The sequence below is a fragment of the Mya arenaria genome, chromosome 7, assembly GCF_026914265.1.
Source record: "Mya arenaria isolate MELC-2E11 chromosome 7, ASM2691426v1".
NCBI lineage: Eukaryota > Metazoa > Mollusca > Bivalvia > Myida > Myidae > Mya > Mya arenaria.
In genome coordinates this window covers 21522223-21543994 of record NC_069128.1, presented here as the reverse complement: position 1 = coordinate 21543994, position 21772 = coordinate 21522223, and the positions used below count along the sequence as shown (strand labels likewise).

Genomic DNA, 21772 nt, shown 5'->3' with positions numbered 1-21772 from the left:
CAATCGGTGTCGTAGAGCCTATATGGATCGCTCTTATATAAATTTTCCTCAGGCTACTTTGCCTTATGATTAAAACAAATGATTCGAAAAATGATTGGTGAGTTAAAACATAATCAACCAAATAATCAGGGTTCAAAGATTATGCATTGGTTTATATAAAGTTCAGTCACTTTAATGATGAATGGCTTTCTCTTACGGGAGCTTGTATTGGCGATGCAAAATACCTTAACCTTTGTCAGCGCGCAGATCGCAATGCTCTGTGGCTAACGCAGTTGTCAGGTATGAGGCTTATTAGAGTTTCTAGCCACCAGCTCCGTTCACCAGACTAGATCGCAATGCTCTATGTATCTGGCTACTTGAACTGGAACGCTAGATAACCCTATAGATGTCAAGTTCCTAGTGCCTTTTTATCCCACAGATCGCAATGCTCTGTGTTCAATAATAAACAACCAGAAGGTCAAGACTCTAATTATTTGCCTTCAAAAGACTATTTCCGGTTTACTGTTTGAAGTTACCTCGACGGCGGTCAAACACAGAATGAATCCTTCAGGTGAGCGACGCACTTATATACTCACCGGGCGGACGAGCTCATTATTAAGATGGGTAAAATGGGTATATTCCACTTTGCGAAAACATGAAGGGAGACAGCTTTATTTTTACTTATACTCTTTATGAAAACAACTCCCGGTTAATTAATAATGTTTAACATGATTTCTTTAATTATTATTGTCGCTAATAAAATAGTTGTATGGAATAAATAAGTCTAAAATGTAAAACTAACCTTTGAAATACACCGCCAGACATTTAACTTTGTAAGCGCAAATGGCTAATTTATAACAAAGGGCGGTAATCGTGCAACTATGCGGTTACGCTACAGGACATTGTCATTGATAACATGTGCACAAAGTTTTTATTAATTATCTTTAAGGGTAATAAGGCTAAGCACAGGATAGTTTAATAAGGCACGACCTTCCAACTTGAAACATTTAAGTTACATTTATAGCTATGGTAATCATCATCATCATCATCATCACAAAAAACAATAAGCACAATCAATTACACCATGCTAACCTTGACAGGTACAGCCATCAGGTTATTGCGTCTTTACTGAGTTGTTACCCTCTCAGCTAACTCCTATCCTAGAGGTATATCTTCCGGTTGGATGGTTGGTCACTTCCGTACCATTGCCGCTGTACCATTGAACAATGCAGTCCCTTCTTGCTATAGTTTAAACAAATATAATTTACAATCAAATATTTTTTAGAAGAATTAGGGTCAAATTTCAATCATTTTAAAAGCCCTTGCTATTCATGTAGACATTGTAATTAAGATAAGACCCAGCTTATAGAAAAACGTGTTTAGGACCTAAGAATGTGTACATGCAGTGTAAAGATGTCCAAACAAGTTACACGTGTGTTTGTCGACTGATTAAATACATGTACAGCGTAAGTATTTTCCTTTTCAAAAATGCTACATAAAATACATTCAATAAAACGCGATAATTGTGACACGGGCTCCTATATTCACCCAAAGACAAAACTCAACACATCCAAATTACAGGAGAATTCTTAAAACAACAGATGCAAAAGTACAGACCATGATGAATGGAAGTTTAAAACAATGTTCAAATTCTATGTGAATATTTTAAACGTTTGTTTAACCTCATCGATGATACACTGCTCACCTGGTACAGCCCAGTCATCATCAGTGAGTTGTCACCAACACCCATCTGTTCACCTAGCCAACTCCACTGCATGGGGCATCACTTCCGGTTGAATGATTGGACAATTCCGGTACTATAAACGCTGAAAGTGATGAACCATTGAACTGATGCAGTCACTTGTTCAATAAAAAGTTAAACAATTGTAATTATTTTTTTCTTTATACATTTCTTAAACCATCAGAAAAGGCCTGTTTGTAATTCGTGTGATTCTAAAATTCTATATCTTTATTATTATATTTTTCTCCCACACAATTATTGATTTCTAATTTCAAATTTGTATAATAAGCTGACATTCTTGTAAATGCTTCGCTATTTAACTGTTTAGGTGGTATCTTTTTATTTATCCGATGTCCTGAACGATTTGTTTCACAACCAGCAATTGAAAGAAAAGCAAAAACTCAATGGAAATAGTTCGGCATAGCCCAACACAATATTAAATCCTAGCAACACCCAAAAGAAATACCTGGAAACAAACAAGTTTGTAATTCTTGGTAGTCGTGGTGGTGGTAATCGTTGTTGTAGTAGTTGTAGTAGTAGTAGTAGAAGTAGTAGTAGTAGTAGTAGTAGTAGTAGTAGTAGTAGTAGTAGTAGTGGTGGTGGTGGTGGTGGTGGTGGTGGTGGTGGTGGTGGTGGTAGTAGTGGTAGAGGAAGAAGAAGTAGTAGTAGTAGTAGTAGTAGTAGTAGTAGTAGTAGTAGTAGTAGTAGTAGTAGTAGTAGAAGTGGTGGCGGTGGTGGTGGTGGTGGTGGTGGTGATGGTGGTGGTAGTAGTGGTAGAGGAAGAAGAAGTAGTAGTAGTAGTAGTAGTAGTAGCAGTAGAAGTATTTTCTCCTCGAAACTTCGAATGTTTATAACCAAAATGTCGTACCGTACGTTATAGTTAATTAATAAGATACTTATTATTTAGGTCATTTTAGACTCAGGTAAATACAGCTTACTTCGGTCAAATAAATGGGCCAATAGGAAATCATCTAATTAATTACATTATCAGATATATTCTTTAAAGTGACATTCTTAATCAAAATCAATACATACACATGTATAACAAACATCAATTTGACTGATAAACCTATAACTATTTACTAAATAGTGCATTTATTGAAACTACAAATTACTAAAAACCAGGTTGTTACCGTGTATTTAATAGCAGAAAGCGCAAAAATATTAAATGATTGGTTAATGCTAAAAGTTTACTGTGATCTACTTAAGTCTCAGAAGGAAGAAATACAGTGTTTTGTGATAATTTCTTTCAAATCAGACTCGGTATCCATAATAAAAACCATTGTTTTCGACATTTATTCATCCCTTTGAATTATTTAAACAATATAAATAATGGTGGCAAATCTTATGTGGGAGTAAGAGTGCATCTTAAAAACAAATATAGTTATAATTTTTTTAAATTATTTCTTGTTTTGTTTCTCATTTTATAAGCCTTTCCTGATCTGCCTGTTTACATTTCCACTATAAGATTGTATAACAAACAGAAAACACCTTTTGAATTTCGTGTATGTCTTCAAATTGTTAATTGACTTGTTTGATCACTGAATATTAATTGATTTGAAAATAAACATTAAACATTTTTGTCTTTTTCATTTATAAATGATACGCTCATGGAATTCGTCCATCCGAATAGTGCATATATTTTACCAGTATACTTTTTGTCATAACTAAAAGACATAACAGATTTTTTGACTTTCAACAAGGACATTTAGAACATTTAAGGTAACCTTGGGTCTGATTTAAAACAAAACATTTGAAAACGGCCGCGGAGTTCCGAATCAGTTTTTATATCGGTAGTTAAGAAGATGATGTACTTTGTACAAATAAAAATATGTTCTGTCGCTTATTGTCATCCTTAACATAAGGTGCCAACAGTTATGGGCCTTGCAAAAAATACATTGCAATTTCAAGGGTCATCACTTAAAAATAATTCAAGACACGGACCTACATGTATAAACAATCATTCTAATTTATCATAGCTGCATATAATCTGTTAACTAACCAAAACATAGGCCGATTGTTCAATTTTGTAAAGTTAAGAGCGTAGTTGATCTAATTAGTTTTTTTTCAAATCTGTATTGCACTGGATGTCTAATGGACAAACATGTATGGGATATTTGTAACAAGCTTTCGGATAGCTGTTTCAGCTGAACTTGTTTTATTGTAATACATGAGCACATCAACTATTTCACGTATTAAATATAACTGCGGTGTTCAAGCACATTAAATAACTTTACCAAGCTCTGAACAATCGGCCGATTGTTAAATAATTTCTTTCAAACAAAATGCTCACCCAAATGTCCAGTAGAGCCATCAAGCCAATACGTCATAGTCGCCTTCAGTGAGGTGTCAACTTGAGCAAGCTTCATTGGAAAGGTTTCATTTCCGGTGGGATGGAGGGACACTTCCGGTACTGTGGTTCATTTCCGGTGGAAAGGAGAGACACTTCCGGTACCGTGGTTTCATTTCCACTTGGATGGAGGGACGCTTCCGGTACCGTGGACGATGAAACGTCAACCCGATGTTTATTCTAAAATGTCAATATAGAGATTATATTTTAAACTTAAGCATGTTTGAAACAGATTATTTGAAGTGGTAGTACATCAGTTAAACATACATTCATTAAACACTATTTCTTCTTTTACACTGCCTTTTCTATCGTGAATTTTATATTTAAACACATTCTAAATATTATCATTAATCTCATTGAAGGAAATGTCTGCAACAATTTGCAATATTATATTTATTACTGTACATGGATTCAAAACAAATATATCTAACTCGAGTTCGGATAAAAAAAGTAGGAAAGAAGCAGGCGCCTATTAGCATTTTTATTGTTGCCTGTCTAAAACCAACAAAAATGCCTATTTGATGTTCGTGTTTTTCTTAAATTCAAGCTCATCTTAATCTTACTTTTACGTAAACTGTCAGATTTGACTTAGATAGAACGCTGCGCAGAAAAAAAGAAAAATAGATAGAAATATAAATAGATAGAAAATAGACACGGTCATGGGTATGACATAGATAAAAAGGCAGAAGAAAAGAAAACACAGCTATGATTCTCCATTGAGACTGGCCGATCGACCTCTCCGGCTTGCATGGCGCTGCCATGGACAAGTACCCCCCCCCCCCCCCCCCCCCCGTCACAGCTAACGACTTGTGGAGGTTCCATCAATTCTGTGGACGCTGATATCCGGTTCTGTTTATGATGAAAGCCAATATACTTTCAGCTTTTTTATTAATACAGTTGACGTGGTTGCTCCACGATATATTCGATCGGATGTCGACGCCATGGTGTTTCGTTGAGGTTTCTTCTGCTAGAGGGACACATTAAGTATGTACTTGTAAGTATTCGTTTTTTTCTGGCGAGGGAGATCCTGATGGTTTAGTCGGTTAAAATGCTTTTCTGTGGATGGATTTCCATGCCCCATTTACTTTCTCATCCCACCAGGTTGGTCAGGTCATTTTCTTGATTGGTCCTCCGCTGTGTGTATCTGCCGGTGGACGATGCCATCAGCAAGATGTTCCGAGGTCGTTAATAAACACAAGGAGTAATAAAGGCCCATGGTACTTGCGACACTCCACTTATGACTGGAAATGTTTCTGAAGACTTCCCTTCGACGACCAATTGTTGTGTGCGGTTGACGAGAACATAGTTGATCAAGTTGTGTTGGTTACCCCTTTCTCCGTACATTAACATGCAAAACATATTATTTGACGTTCAACAAATTCTAACACACAAAGCTCAGCAAATCTAAACTTACCGTTCGTTGATGTTGTTGACGGAGGCAGCAAGAGCGAAGGGAGAAAGGGTGTCGGTGTGGGTCAGTATAGTCCTGGTGCCAGTACGTAGGTGGTGATGTTCGAGACGGGGAGGTTGTATCGCGATTGTGACGCAATGGACGTTCATCGGTTCCACGTCGGGCAACAATTCATAATCTGAAGATAAAAGTTCACCGTTACTCACTGAACAGAGAGATTGAAACTTCGGATATACACTTTTTCTAGACAAGCATACTTTCAGATAACAAAATGGTTTGCGAAGAAATAAACATTTAGTCTTATTCCCGTCTCCCCATTGGCGAAAGAGAATATTTGCACACACACACGCACATACACACACACACGCGCGCGCACCCGCGCTCACCCGCGCTCACGCAAACGCACACACACACACACACGCACGTACGCAAACACACATGCACTCACAAACGCACACCCAAATATACTAAACTTTTAAGTGATGTCATTATAAAACATACGCACTTGTGGTTATTTGTTATTTGGTGTTAGGTAAATGTTGTTCCTTTAGAATGATCCGATCGTTTTATTATTTGTTTAACAAACAACATTTGAAAGGATAGCATGACATTAGTAGAAACAGTTCGGGATAATCGTACAAATCATTATATCAGCAAGCAAAATGCGTTTAAAACACTCACAATATACCTGAAATTCTGACGACAGCCATTTTGAAACGTCCATTTTGTCTCGGATCTGCCTTTAACTGACCAATGTACATGCAAGGCTGACCACATAATTTCTCGCTCCATGCATTCACACCTATACGTACACATGTCCAGGGGCTAGAATGCATTTATTCCGTACACAGTCTATTTTGTTACTTTAAATACTTTTATTGAGAGAGTGCACTGTACCAACACGGTTAATCTGAATTATACTGTTCTAATACAGAACTGGCCTAGCGGGGCGAATTTGAACTGCGCATGTTTTATATTGAAAACAATATTCCCTTTTGTGTGCAACATATCAATGCACCAGTCAATTGTAAAAACGCCCCCCCCATGTCCGGGGAATAGCGGGGACTTTGACTTTCGGTCCAGCCAACCCCGGCTAAAATCCCCGCCCTGCGGGGACGAACAGATGGTAAAATCCTCGCGAAATGTCCCGCACCCCAGGGACCCTAGGTCAGGCCCATTCCCCGCTATATTTAAAGACAAACCACCGCATTCACCCGGCACTGCCGAAAGGTAAAAACACCGCCCATTTATCCGGCTATCCTCGGTTTCCTCACATTCAATAAAACGGAAGAAAGTCGCCTATTCGCCGTCACATTTCATAATACAGAAGAAAGTCTATTAAAAGTCAGATTCTATAATATTTACGACATTTGTAACATTTATGATATATGCAACATTCACATTATTCACGACATTCACATTATTCACGACATACACGACATTCACGACATACACGACATACACGTCAGTCACGACATTCACGACATACACGTCAGTCGCGACATACACGACATACACGTCAGTCGCGACATTAACGACATCCACGTCAGTAGCGACATTCACGACATACACGTCAGTCGCGATATACACGACATACACGTCAGTCGCGACATTAACGACATCCACGTCAGTAGCGACATTCACGACATACACGTCAGTCGCGACATTCACGACAAACACGTCAGTCGCGACATTAACGACATCCACGTCAGTAGCGACATTCACGAAATACACGTCAGTCGCGATATACACGACATACACGTCAGTCGCGATATTCACGACATACACGTCAGCCACGACATACACGACATACACGTCAGTCGCGATATTCACGACATACACGTCAGCCACGACATACACGACATACACGTCAGTCACGACATACACGACATACACGTCAGTCGCGATATTTACGACATACACGTCAGCCACGACATACACGACATACACGTCAGTCGCGATATTCACGACATACACGTCAGCCACGACATACACGACATACACGTCAGTCGCGACATACAAGACATACACGTCAGTCGCGACATACAAGACATACACGTCAGTAGCGATATTCACGACACACACGTCAGTCACTACATACACGACATACACGTCAGTAGCGACATTCACGACAGTAGCGACATTCACGACACACACGTCAGTCACTACATACACGACATACACGTCAGTAGCGACATTCACGACAGTAGCGACATTCACGACAGTCGCGGTATTCACGATACAAAAAATATTTGTCACATTAATGAAGTTCACGACGTTTGTAAGATTCATAGAATTAAAAACAATGCGACATTCACAACTGTAGCAACATTCAAATCATAACTACTTTGTAACAAATGTTGTAAATGTCCTAAATGTTGCGAATGTTTTAATGCCACTTGTGTTCTAATTGTTGCGAATGTTTTCATGCCACATGTGTTCTAAATGTTTTGAATGTTTAATGCCACATGTGCCCCCCCCCCCCAAAAAAAAACAAAACAACTGTGTATAGTAGACAACTTCTGTGTATTACTCTTAATCTTTATTGCCTTGTGTTGTCTATCAGATCTGAGTATTGAGTATACTACTGTGCAGTTCAAGTTTTATTATAGAAATAGTCAACCCTTTATGACCCTTATCCAATAAACAAAACAAAAAGAGAAATTGGCCCCTACTGTGACACCAGTGCATTTAACAGGGGATGCGGGATGCACAGCCGGGGATCATCATGCCAAACATGTCTTAAACTAGGCCTTTAAGCCAAATTCAAACAGCCTTCAAATTCAAAACGAGGCTGAGTCAAATTAAACTCTAACCAGTTATGCGTCTATGTGCAGCAAAATAATTCTACTTACATGCTTCACACAGGGCCTAGGGCTCACGTGATAAGCAAAACCTTTGAAACAGAGAATGACAGATTGGATTTAAATTGAATTAGTTTTACCTTTTTTATGCTCGAAATAATACAGCTTAAAAGGCTAACAATCAAAACTGAAATATTCGTTAAAGAAATTTAACGACAATTTAGTGAAACTCTTTCTCAAAATCAATCCATACACATGTATGACAAACATCAATTTTGACTGATAAACCTTTAACTCCTTACTAAATAATGCGTTTATGGAAAATATTAATTACTGATAACAAGAATATAATCGTGTATTTATTAGCAGAAAGCGCAAAAACATTGAATGATTGGTGAATGCTAAAAGATTTAACGTGGTCTACTATACTCTCATAAGGTAGAAATTCAGTGCTTTATGCTCATTTCTTTCAACTTCCTAAGAACCATTGTTTTCTGCAGTTATTCATCCTTTTTGGAATATTAAAACAATATTATTAATTGTGGTAAATCTTATCTGAGATTAAGAGTGCATTTTTAACTTCAATTTGTCTACTTGCAACATGCTGTTCAGAATAATACATCTTTAGGGCTACGTCAACCTTATGTTATTTCACACATAAATTGTACTGTTTTTAAAGGCTTTAAATGCACAAAATACAACCCAAGTCATATTTGTTCCTTTTACTGCTGATATTATGTCTATATTCAAGTAATTGCATTATATCATTTCTGCGATTTATTCATGACGGCATTTCCGATATACAGATTTCGGGATATGTCGTGTAGATGTAATTGCAATTTCCTTGGTTCAACATAAACTCAGTTCTAGTTTTATTATATATTTCCGCAGTGCGTTTGAACTCACGATAGGCCGCTTTTCCGTCGACGTGCATCGCGTCATGTTCGGTGTATACACATGGAAACGCGTTTACACACCGTATTTAACGCGATACAGGACGTCAGAAAAGCGTCATGTCATAAAATTTCCTTCATATTACAATAACCTTCATGTATACAAATCGATATCACTCAGACGGCGGGCATTTGCCACCTGTACCTGCCATCTCTCGCAAACATCATCACACTTTACATTTTACTGTTATAATTCCACTTTGCTGCGATGTTGAGAACTTGCATTTATTTTATTGAAATTTACAGGATGTAAATTATGAGTAGAACTGCATGTATATGCTCGTCTTACAGCACCAAGTTAATCTTTCAAATTACATTTTTATTAATAAACAACAAAGCTTCATTAGATTAGAAAATATTAAATATCTGAACCAGTTTTATTTGGCTGTACATAAATAACATCACAACTTTAACATAACCAATATAACAAACTTTTCTATCAAATAAAACAATTTCATCCATCAAATGCTATTGATAACAGGGTGTGAGATCAAGTGATCTTCTCCCAACTAATAGTTCTGGTTATTGGTATACTTATGATCGGAAGTAGATCAGCAACTAGGGCAAGCCCGTAGTGGATATCCTATTACCCATCATTTCAATCAAGGAAAACATAGCATTTTCAATATTTATTTCATTTTCATTGTCTTTATCTTATGTTTGGAAAATAATGGGCAAGGCTCGGACGAAGAGTAGATAAAACATCAACGGTTCTGTCATGGTATATCTATGACCAGATCCGACCAATCTATTTAAATACCACAAATTGTCCATAAACAGTTCTTTGAGAGTTGCCAATCGCCGAGCAAAAGAATATGCTGAGGAAGCGGTATACTACTCCCTCTGAATACTCAGCTGCTAGGTGTGATTGAAATTTAAATCGTCAGAGCCTTACCAGAGAAGAAGAAAAATACAAAGCAAAAAACAAAAACAAAAAACGAACAAAGCAACATCAAAATATTGTAATGGCAAGTAGCAAAGGAAACACAATAGGAGCAGCACATCTTGAATTGGAATCAGTCAGCTGGAATTCGGCATGAGGTAGAAAGCCGAGTGGTCAGCCCGATGTGCAGTACGATTTCGTTTGTAACTTCGAGTCAATCTCCGAATTTACTGAAAATATATATAGCAAGCAAGCAGAACACATGTATCGAAAAAAAATAAAAAAAATATCATTCATAACATATATGCATGTACGTAGGCGAAGCTTGGGGTTTTGGGAGGGTGGGAAAAATAAATCAGAATTTAATATAAGAGCTGCCACAGACTGACCTTTCTCTTACGATAGTCAGAGCAAAAGAGGCCTGAATAACCATGTGCTTTGTAGGGGGCGCGCACTGCGGCCAATCAGAACAGTGCACTAAGTTACGTCATGTAATTGCTGGCGATATGGTTGTAGAGCACTATTAATTAGATGTATTACCAAGATACCAATAACGAAAGCTATCCTTAAAGGGATAACTTGAATTATGAAATATTCCATAACAGTAAAAACAACATTAATTTCACATTCGTTCTGTAATTGTATCTGTTCTGCCATGTATATAGCATTATGTTTCCCCTTACACTGTATTAGAATAACAAGGGGACAAGAGAGCTGCGGAGGGAACACCAACACTCGTCTGTTGTTGGTGTTTAAGTCAAACAAGGGACACAACTCAATAACTATTACAGCCAGAGTTATAGATATTGCTATGCATGTGCGAATTGCCGCTAGAAACATGTTCACCAAGACTTTGAACGACTTTTGGAAAACAGTTAAGATTACAAAGTCGGTCGTTTTTTTGTTCATTCAGAGATAAATGTCACCATGATGGCATCGAACGTGTCAAAAGCTCGAATTGGCCAAGTCATTGTTTTTGTGACGGATGTTGCCAATATCGGCGGATATACGTTGTTGTTTTGATTTAAAACACAGAAATCACCAATTATAGTCTTTGATAGTCATGGAAAGAAATATCTTCAGAATTTCATGTCGATGATATCCGAATTCACTGTTGTTAAACTACCGGATGTGTCGAGTGGTCGTCTATGCGCACGCCTGACCCTTGCGCATGGCAGAAGGAGTTTCTAAAAAAGATATAACGAATATCCTTATAGAGTTACAAATTCACAAGCAGCTCAAGTCGGGGGCGAACCTGCCGCCCCCCACCTTTAATCGCCCAAGTTTGTTTTGTTTTATTTTAATATTATAGGAGAAAAATGTTATAACATACGCCCAAAACACATTGCGGAGTAGAATTTGTTAAATGCTCTTTAAAGGGATATATATTAAACCGAAAAATGAAGGTTCTAAGGGAGGGGCGAAAGTCAAAAGGTTACGCCCGTAAGTCAAATCCCCTTTTACGTCAAATCCTGGATCCGCCCCTGATTATTGAACTGAAATAAATCAAGTTAATATCCTTTACACAATCTATCTGTACGTCTTTGTGTAAGCTCCATCTGTTTATTTGTCTGTCCTCCACAATCTTTCCATTTCAGTTTCCCCTGTATTATTTGTTTACCGTTCAAGGGATACATACCACTAATAGTGCGAAGACCAATCCGAGAACAGCACCAGCTATGATGTCACCAGCGTGATGTCTATTATCTGACATCCTGGAGATGCAAATATAAACTCCGGCAATAAGAAGGCCGGTCTGTATTGTAGGAATAAATATCCGAACCTTTCGTGCCCATATGAATCTTTCATGTAGATATATCTGAAAACGAAATTTGGAAAAAAAACAACTGAATTTCATATGGTCATGAGAATCACAAATTTGACTGCAGGGTATTAAAATATACGCAGTATGTAGTAAAAGTTAAACATTTATAAGAGTTTATGAATAACTTTATTGTATGTCTATAAATAAATCGTGTGTGGTATAACTGGTCAAATGTTTGAATCCATTCGACACTCCTCGCCCATTTCTATCAAAAACAACATAAAAATGGCCGAGGAGTTCCAAATGGTTTGGACCCGAAAGCCGACTAGCACGTTAGAATAAAACCTATAAGATTAATTTCATATCACCTACCGAAAGAAAGACAATGGTGAATACAGCTAAAGATGCATGGCCCGACGGAAATGACTTCCTACAACACACAATTATAATAATAATAAGCAAGTGTTTTATTCTAAAATTGTTTATAAGAAGCATACTTCATTATTGACGTACAATGGCACGGGACGTAGCTCAAACCAACACTCTACGATTAAACCAACAGTTGTACGTTTAGAAAAAACGGCAGTTAATAAAAAATAATGGAAGGGGTTGCTTAAAGGTAATAATAAAAGACATTTAGGATGTTCCTTTGTTATTTACAATATATCCGCCTTTCGATAAGGAATATGTGCGGACACATTCAAGAATGCAGTTCATTTTAAAAACAAGGTAGCCAAAAGAGCTTAAATTATTCCTTAAAAAAACTAAGTTTATGCACCAGTCAATTGTAACCACTCCCCCCCCCCCCCAGGTCCGGTGAATACCGGGGACTTTGTCTTTCGGTCAAGCCAAGCCCGGGCAAAATCCCCGTCCTGCGGGTAACAAACTGCTGGTAAAATCCCCCCCATATGCCCCCTCACCCCAGGGCCCTAGTAAAAGCCCATTCCCCGCTATTTTTTTGCGCAAAGACAGAACCACCGCATTCACCCGGCACTGCGGGGCCATCTGGAAAGTAAAAACACGACTCATTTCCCCGGCTATCCCCAGTTTACCTCCGGACCTGTGGGGCCGTGGTTACCATTGACTGGTGCGTTATGTATCACAAATTTATCCAAACCTGGCATCCATGACCATTGATTTATCATCGTTTCTGCACGTGCTGTCGTCTATTTCCACGTGACCTTGACTACAGTTGACGAGGTCAAGGTCAATGTCACACACGGACAGGAAGTTGGGGCGTAATCTTCCAGCGAACAGTTTCGTCGTTTCCATGACGAGACTGGATGACATCTGACCGAACAGAAAACTACCAACAGCCCTGTTAAAAAACACAATAATAATGTGTAGCAGGGCCCACTACTCTAGCTATTTTTCTACGCATACATGTATGAAAACTGATACTATGTATTACGCACATGATAATACTTTAAGTACCTTGTTTGTCTTTAGTAACCATCATTTGCTGCTTACTGCTGAATCACGGTGAATTCAAAAAGTACTGCCATTAGAAAATTATACGTTCGAATACCAAATTATTTGTAATTTAAGTTACAATGTTGTGTATTTGTTCACAGTGATTCCTGATTTGGTGTCATTTGACTTTAACAAAATTTAGTGACATTTAATCTAAAATATTTATTTTTTCTTCAGATTTATCAAAGGGGTCCTACCAACCATCTAGCATACAATAAAGTATGAATTACGGCACTTTAACAATGTCAGAAAATCTCGAAATGCCTTTTATTAAGTCACTAAATTTTATACTGATCAATGACACCAAAGCAGGAGTTCATTACCATCAAATCACTGTTTATTTGTTCGCATGACATCTGTTCCTTTTATTTAGTGATTAAAATTTTGCAGTCCATATTTTGCGCTAAAATACTGGATATGGGAGGCTACCTGTATAAATGTGAGAGAAATATCTGACACGATATTTGTTTCCCTTCTCGACTCCGAAAAATACATGCGTGAAGTGTTTCGACAAAAACCATCTGAAAAACAAGAATAAACATTGAATTAATATGATCCTTAGAATGATATGGATAATGATTTAATGCACTTAAATATTAGTTTTAAAAGTACACAGAATCATAAACATGTATGTATCGTATAATACAATAGTTATCTCAAAGCTGCACTCTCACAGATTTACCGTTTTGACATTTTTTTTTATTCTTTGTCTTGGAATGAGCCACTTTTTGCGTAAACATCTGCAAACCAAAGATATAACACTGCTGACAAAAGATCAGATCGCAGATTTTCATATTTTAATTCAAAAATTTTATGGCTAAAGAGATACTAAACAGTTAAGAAAAATGCATAAAATATCAATTCTTGAACTTAAAAATGAAAATCTCGGATCTGATTTTTGTCAGCAGTCTTGTATCACTGGTATCCATGCATTTTCGCATAAATTGGCTTGTTCCAAGACAACAAATCAAAAAGTTGTCAAAACGTTCAATCTGTGAGATTGCAGCTTTAAGTCCCTACATGTCAAATCACATAAGCACTCGTCCTTACAATAATAACAGGGACTCCTATAAAGCAGGCTATAAGCACGGAATCGCTGACTGTATCCGTCCTGTAGGGGTAGGAAATAGATTCATCATCACAGAAAAATCCCCGGCGAGTTGGTCCCAGCCCCGTCATGTTAAAAGACAGCAAGAGGGTCACCGCAGATACTGCAATACATAACAGAATAGTATAATTTGTATAGTTATCAATCCACAAACCAAGTCATTCTTTGTTCTTCACAGCGTTATCATGGATGACCTAAGGCATAGTGTAAGTTTTACAGATTTATGATTAAGTCCAAATCCACATGCGTTTGTAAAATTAACGCTTGATTTAGACATGTGCTTTAGTGATATGGACAGTTTTATTGTCAAATTATATGATTCATCAATTTTCGCTCCGAGGCTTGAACCAACGTATATATATAGCAGCACCTGTTGTCATGGTTGTCTGCTTGTTGACATATTAGCAGATCGTGATGATGTTGCACCAGTCAATTGTAACCATGACCCCCCGCCCCCCTCCAGGTCCGAGGAATAGCAGAGACTTTGACTTTCGGTCCAGCCGTAAGTAAAATCCCCGTCTTGCGGGGACGAGCTGCTGGTAAAATCCCCGCCATCTGCACCCGCACCCCAGGGACCCAAGGTAAGGACCATTCTCCTCTATTTTGGCGCGATAACCAAACCACCGGCACTTCGGGGAAACCTGAAAGGTTTCAATACGGCCCATTTCCCCCGGTATACCCCCGGACCTGGGGGGGGGGGGGGCATGGTAACAATTGACTGGTGCAACAATTAATGATATTGTACTTTATCGTTCATGGAATATGGCTCGTTGGTTTAAAACATTACAAATTGTACTCACTACATAACAGTAGAGCTATCTCGACGATCACGACCGCAATACTAGCTACACTGCCAGTTACCATGTTGCTAAAACAAAAAGGGAAATCAAACTTAAATTTCTCGGAAATTTCTAAATTGGAGGCTGAAAGCCCATTTTTGCTAAACATAAAAAGATAACATAAGATTACATAAGATTACATAACATAACATGACATGAATATTATTTTGAAGTAATTATGTGCACCTTATTCTCAAGTTCAAAATATTTACAAGCATACACGTAAATGACATATTATTCTGAAACATAAGTAATAGAACAAATCATCGCATTTAAACGAATACAATTGTATATGAATGTGTTTATATAACAATTATATATTATACACATGAATAATGATTTCATAATTTCTTATTTTATTTGCCCGCTGTTATATAAATCCCTATGTTATGTAACAAATAGCTTTTTATCTGTGTTTAGCAAACATACTGGCTCTTCTCCAATAAATCACTTGAAAATATTTTCACGAATTTGTCTTTATGTAGGGCAAATTAAAACAAAGTGGTATTTATCTTCAATGTCATTCTTCCCACACAAAATACATTTTCGCCTACTTCTAGTAATATTGGAATACCGTCCTTGTTCCACAAATAATTGACATGGTGATAACCTTAGTTTACAGATTTATTGTCGATGTTGAACATTATTTAATATTGCTAAGTTTTTGAATGATTCGGTACACCCTTGAAATATATTCCTTTACGCCCGTTTTGGGTAGAAAATGAAGGAATATTCGGTACGCAAAGGGGAAGGGGATGGAGAAAGCAAGGAAGGGATGTTTGGTGTGTTTGCTTTATCGAAGAATTTGAATTCCATCAAATATTAAGTCATATTTAGATTGGAATTTAAGTCACGACATCTATGACTGCTTCTTTCTGTTTATTAAAGCTGCACTCTCACAGAATTACCGTTTTGACAACTTTTTTATTGTTTACATTGGAATGAGCAAAAGTTTGCGTAACTATCTGCAAACCAGTGTTATAGGACTGCTGACAAAAGATCAGATCGCAGATATTCATATTTCCGTTCGAAAATTAATGACTTATGGCTTAAACCGATACTTATGTATAATGCATAAAACATCAGTTTTTGAATTTAAATAAAAAAAATCTGCGATCTATTTTTTGTCAGCAGTCTTATAAAACTGGTGTCCATGGATTTTCGCAAATTTTGGCACGTTCCAAGACAAAAAATAAAAAAAGTTGTCAAAACATTCAATATGTGAGAGTGCAACTTTAACGCTTTAGGAAAGATGAGTACATGTTTCTTTATATTAAAAATGATTGACTTGATTTCATTATCGTTAACCATACTTGAGTTAACACATTCGAATTGGCTCTTAGGCTACGTAATTTATAACTTGTTTGATTTTGTTATTCAATTTAAATTTTAAGACATATACATGACACAGCAGGACATTAAATACCTTCTACTAAATACGCCTACCTTCACCTCTTAAACACCATCTTTTGAAAGAAATTGAAAAGTTTACAATTGAAAACCTAAAAGGATATCTTACCTATACTGTGTGGTAAATCTTACATCACAAATATGCAGGGTTTAATAAACATCAATGCGATAATTCACACCAATACCTTGCTTGTTTAGCACTTGCTCTACAACCATAACACAACTTAGTAGTGACCTTTCTAAAGCTGCCTAACTTTACAAACACGTCGTATTTAACATATTTTCAAACAGAACAATATTGATATAATCAGAGAAACCAAGTCAGACGGATGTTTAAATATGAAATTTAGATAAAACTCTACCCGCTTCGCTAAACACAAAGTAGTTCGCCAGCTTTTATGTTCATACATTTAATCGCTGTTAAAGTACTTTATAATTATGATTTTCCCTTCATAAGTCTATATGCCAATATGTTTATAGTCTTGTTCGACCAAGAATGCTCTCTTTAATATCGCACCCCCCCCCCAAAAAAAAATAAAAAAAAAAATAATAATATATTAATAGTTAATAGTTTTTCATACTTCTTCTTTCATACACATTTATAATGCTCCCCGAAATTTACGGGAGAGCATATGGACACCGCTTCGTTTGTGTGTCTTTCCGTCTGTACCGTACGTCGTTGTGTCCGTCCGTCTGCTCGCTTTTTCGTCTGTTCAGTTTCTACATGTGTCCGCCCGTCCGTCCGTCTCCTCTGTCAGTGTTTCCGTCCGTTTGTCGTAACCGTCTGTGTGTACGGCCATCTGTACCGTCTGTCCGTGTGTCTGTCCATCTGTGCATGCTTTCGTTCGCCTGTCCCGTGTGCCCGTGTGTTGTTTCTTCCGTCTTTGTATAAGTGTCCTGGCTATTTATCAGCAACCACCGGCGTTTATTTAACGAAACGATATGGGACGTTCCGGCTCCGTGATTCTTTACATAACAGTGGCCCTTTTAATTTTTGATATAGTATGATGTGTGGGGTCATTTTATGGGAAGCATTATACTTGAGAGATGAAAAATAATCAGCATCTTTCTCACAGAGTTATGGCTCTTCTAGTAGCTGTATACATTAAGTGTGATATTTTCATACGTGTCCTTGCTATTTCTCAGCAACAATCGCATTGAGTTCACGGAAGTTTATGGGAAGTTTTACTAAGAAGAGATTCGGCATATTATCAGCGCGTTTCAGTGCGATGATTTTTGACCGAGTGATGGACCTTTCAATTTCTGTACTGTGTGTTATAGAACTCCGAGAACCATACACCGTTTCCAACGATAACCTTGTTAATTATTATTTTCTAAAGACTCGTGTATGTGTATAATATTATATATTTATTTAACAGACAAAGATATACATACTAGTCAGATGTCATGACGTAACATTTTAATGATTAAGAATGGGCAGACTTAGCGAATACTACCTCATTGGCGTTATACATAAGGATGGGGGTAAGGTCATATATAAGGGGGTCATATATAGGTGTGGGGGTCATATATAGGTGTGGAGGGTCATATATAGGTGTGGGGGGTCATATATAGGTGTGGAGGGTCATATATAGGTGTGGGGGTCATATATAGGTGTGGAGGGTCATATATAGGTGTGGAGGGTCATATATAGGTGTGGGGGGTCATATATAGGTGTGGAGGGTCATATATAGGTGTGGGGGGTCATATATAGGTGTGGGGTCATATATAGGTGTGGGGGGGTCATATATAGGTGTTGGGGTCATATATAGGTGTGGGGGTCATATATAGGTGTGGGGGTCATATATAGGTGTGGGGGGTCATATATAGATGTGGGGGGTCATATATAGGTGTGGGGGTCATATATAGGTGTGGGAAGTCATATATAGGTGTGGGAAGTCATATATAGGTGTGGAGGGTCATATATAGTAGTGGGGGTCATATATATGTGTGGGGGTCATATATAGGTGTGGAGGGTCATATATAGGTGTGGAGGGTCATATATAGGTGTGGGGGGTCATATATAGGTGTGGAGGGTCATATATAGGTGTGGGGGGTCATATATAGGTGTGGGGTCATATATAGGTGTGGGGGGGTCATATATAGGTGTGGGGGTCATATATAGGTGTGGGGGTCATATATAGGTGTGGGGGTCATATATAGGTGTGGGGGTCATATATAGATGTGGGGGGTCATATATAGGTGTGGGGGTCATATATAGGTGTGGGAAGTCATATATAGGTGTGGGAAGTCATATATAGGTGTGGAGGGTCATATATAGGTGTGGGGGTCATATATATGTGTGGGGGTCATATATAGGTGTGGGGGTCATATATAGGTGTGGAGGGTCATATATAGGTGTGGAGGGTCATATATAGGTGTGGGGGTCATATATAGGTGTGGAGGGTCATATATAGGTGTGGAGGGTCATATGCAACCCCTACCTTCCACCGCTTAAATCTGAAGTTTGTATATACATGAAAATACGAGTTTAAATGCGCGTTGTTGCTATCAAATCGATATAACCGTTCCATAAAAAATGTTAATAACAGACATGACACAGATTAGTTATTGTCCCTCTGTGAACATGAAACCGAATAAGCCATTTATTAATGTGATATGGAGAAGAAGTACAAGGACACGCGCTGTATATTTCAAATGATTTATTTATAATCGTGGTACATTTTAATTTGACTTAATGTCCGGGTTTGTAAAAGATGGAAAGGAAGATGCAAATATGACTTCCTCATCTAACAAGCACACTGTCATCTGTTTAGATAACAACACGGATATGTTAAGATCAAAACGCTAAAAAAATAAGGAATAACACTTGTATTGCAAACTTGCGTGATTATATAATTTTAGACATAATTCTTTTCTCTTTAAATTGCCATTTTATTGGAATATTTGACATTTAAGGCATACATAAACGTACCCACCCTTAAACATACTTGATAAAATCAGCGCCCATTGAAACGCTGTATTGAAACCTCCGCGGTTGCCCATCACGTGACCATTGTTTTGATAAAGTTTTCCTCGATATGAAAGTGTGATTGTTTTGGGCGATTTCCCCGTCATTTGATACATAACTTTGCAGAAAAAATTCAATCGAGAGCATGTACATGAGAATGATATGGTAAAATTGTCGAAGCTATGCATTTTTCGACACATATAACGACTTTGAAAGTTAGATTTATTAATAGAATTAAATGCAAGAATGCACAAACATGGCGAGTCAACACCGTAACGTCACCTCGAATGCACAAACATGGCGGGTGTACAACGTAACGCCACCTCGAATGCACAAACATGGCGAGTGTACAACGTAACGCCACCTCGAATGCACAAACATGGCGAGTGTACAACGTAACGCCACCTCGAATGCACAAACATGGCGGATGTACAACGTAACGCCACCTCGAATGCACAAACATGGCGAGTGTACAACGTAACGCCACCTCGAATGCACAAACATGGTGAGTGTACAACGTAACGCTACCTCGAATGCACAAACATGGCGAGTGTACAACGTAACGCCACCTCGAATGCACAAACATGGCGGGTATACAACGTAACGCCACCTCGAATTCACAAACATGGCGAGTGTATAACGTAACGCCACCTCGAATGCACAAACATGGCGTCACTTTCTGATGGTTGTCAAAACAACGTGGATTGCATTCCTTTATAGAAAGTAGTGATATCCAAATATCGTATGTATGTAAAATAGTATAGATGAAATAATTAAAGTAATCGTAGAATCGAAGACAACTTATTCTTATCAAACTTGTATGTATTATCTCGTTATTATTCGACTATTTATTCCGCCGTAATCACAAACAAGAAATATCGGTAAAAACTGAAAGATATTCGGCCGTGGTAAACCGGCAGTTTAAATCAAAGGGGGTTGTCACGGTGGTTTAAATCAAAGGGGGTTGTCACGGTGGTTTAAATCAAAGGGGGTTGTCACGGTGGTTTAAATTAAAGGGGGTTGTCACGGTGGTTTAAATTAAAGGGGGTTGTCACGGTGGTTTAAATCAAAGGGGGTTGTCACGGTGGTTTAAATCAAAGGGGGTTGTCACGGTGGTTTAAATTAAAGGGGGTTGTCACGGTGGTTTAAATTAAAGGGGGTTGTCACGGCGGTTTAAATCAAAGGGGGTTGTCACGGCGGTTTAAATCAAAGGGGGTTGTCACGGTGGTTTAAATCAAAGGGGGTTGTCACGGTGGTTTAAATTAAAGGGGGTTGTCACGGTGGTTTAAATCAAAGGGGGTTGTCACGGTGGTTTAAATTAAAGGGGGTTGTCACGGTGGTTTAAATCAAAGGGGGTTGTCACGGTGGTTTAAATCAAAGGGGGTTGTCACGGTGGTTTAAATCAAAGGGGGTTGTCACGGTGGTTTAAATCAAAGGGGGTTGTCACGGTGGTTTAAATCAAAGGGGGTTGTCACGGTGGTTTAAATCAAAGGGGGTTGTCACGGTGGTTTAAATTAGTGTTCGAAGGCTTGAAAATTTCACCACAGTAGGATTTGAGCTTGGTTTAATTGTTGATTGGAAACGGATATTTCGGCGTTGTTTCCTCCGGGAATAGAAGGGCAATGCAAGACAGCATTTGATTTTTAAATACTTTGCACACTTTTTCGGATACTGAACTCGTTTCACGTGGAGACGCTTTTGCCTTAACTATGTCCGTTTCTAATTGTTTAAAAAAAATGCATAAAACATCTATTTTTGTTTTGTCAGCATAACTGGTTTCTATGCATTTTCGCAAAAATTGGCTCGTTCGAAGACAAAAAAATAAATAAAGTGTTAAAACGTTCAATCTGTGAGAGTGCATCTTAGTGATGTTTGAATAATTTATGTTAATGTATACTAAAAATAATGATTGATAATTTGTTTTGTTTGTATTTCATTAAGTGATGACGGTTTACCAGAAGTGTAAAGCACAAGATCGACACCTCTTTCCTTCATATTACATTTCGATGGCACCATTTAAAAAAGCCGAACCTACAATTTTTGCTCTTTCGGGATTTTCATCTTTTTATTAACATATTTTAGTTT

At 37.9% G+C, this 21772-nt stretch overlaps 1 protein-coding gene across 1 annotated transcript; it reads right to left on the bottom strand.

The window, feature by feature from the left end:
* Positions 1-9601: 9601 nt before the first annotated feature.
* On the bottom strand, positions 9602-17060 carry LOC128240878 (phospholipid phosphatase 3-like). Its single transcript, XM_052957855.1, has 8 exons — positions 16826-17060; positions 15268-15335; positions 14410-14570; positions 13789-13880; positions 13004-13204; positions 12259-12316; positions 11761-11940; positions 9602-11308 (listed from the first exon to the last, which is right to left on the bottom strand). The coding sequence occupies exons 2-8, from the start codon at positions 15329-15331 to the stop codon at positions 11201-11203; spliced, it is 864 nt and encodes a 287-aa protein (XP_052813815.1). The 5' UTR covers positions 15332-15335; positions 16826-17060; the 3' UTR covers positions 9602-11200.
* Positions 17061-21772: the final 4712 nt, after the last annotated feature.

Coding starts and splice junctions, on each gene's coding strand:
- LOC128240878 (XM_052957855.1), bottom strand. CDS start 15,331: ATGGTAACTGGCAGTGTAGCTAGTATTGCGGTCGTGATCGTCGAGATA. Junction 14,571..15,267: donor GATAGCTCTACTGTTATGTA/GTGAGTACAATT, acceptor TATGTATTGCAG/TATCTGCGGTGACCCTCTTG. Junction 12,317..13,003: donor TCAATGGTCATGGATGCCAG/GTTTGGATAAAT, acceptor TGTGTGTTGTAG/GAAGTCATTTCCGTCGGGCC.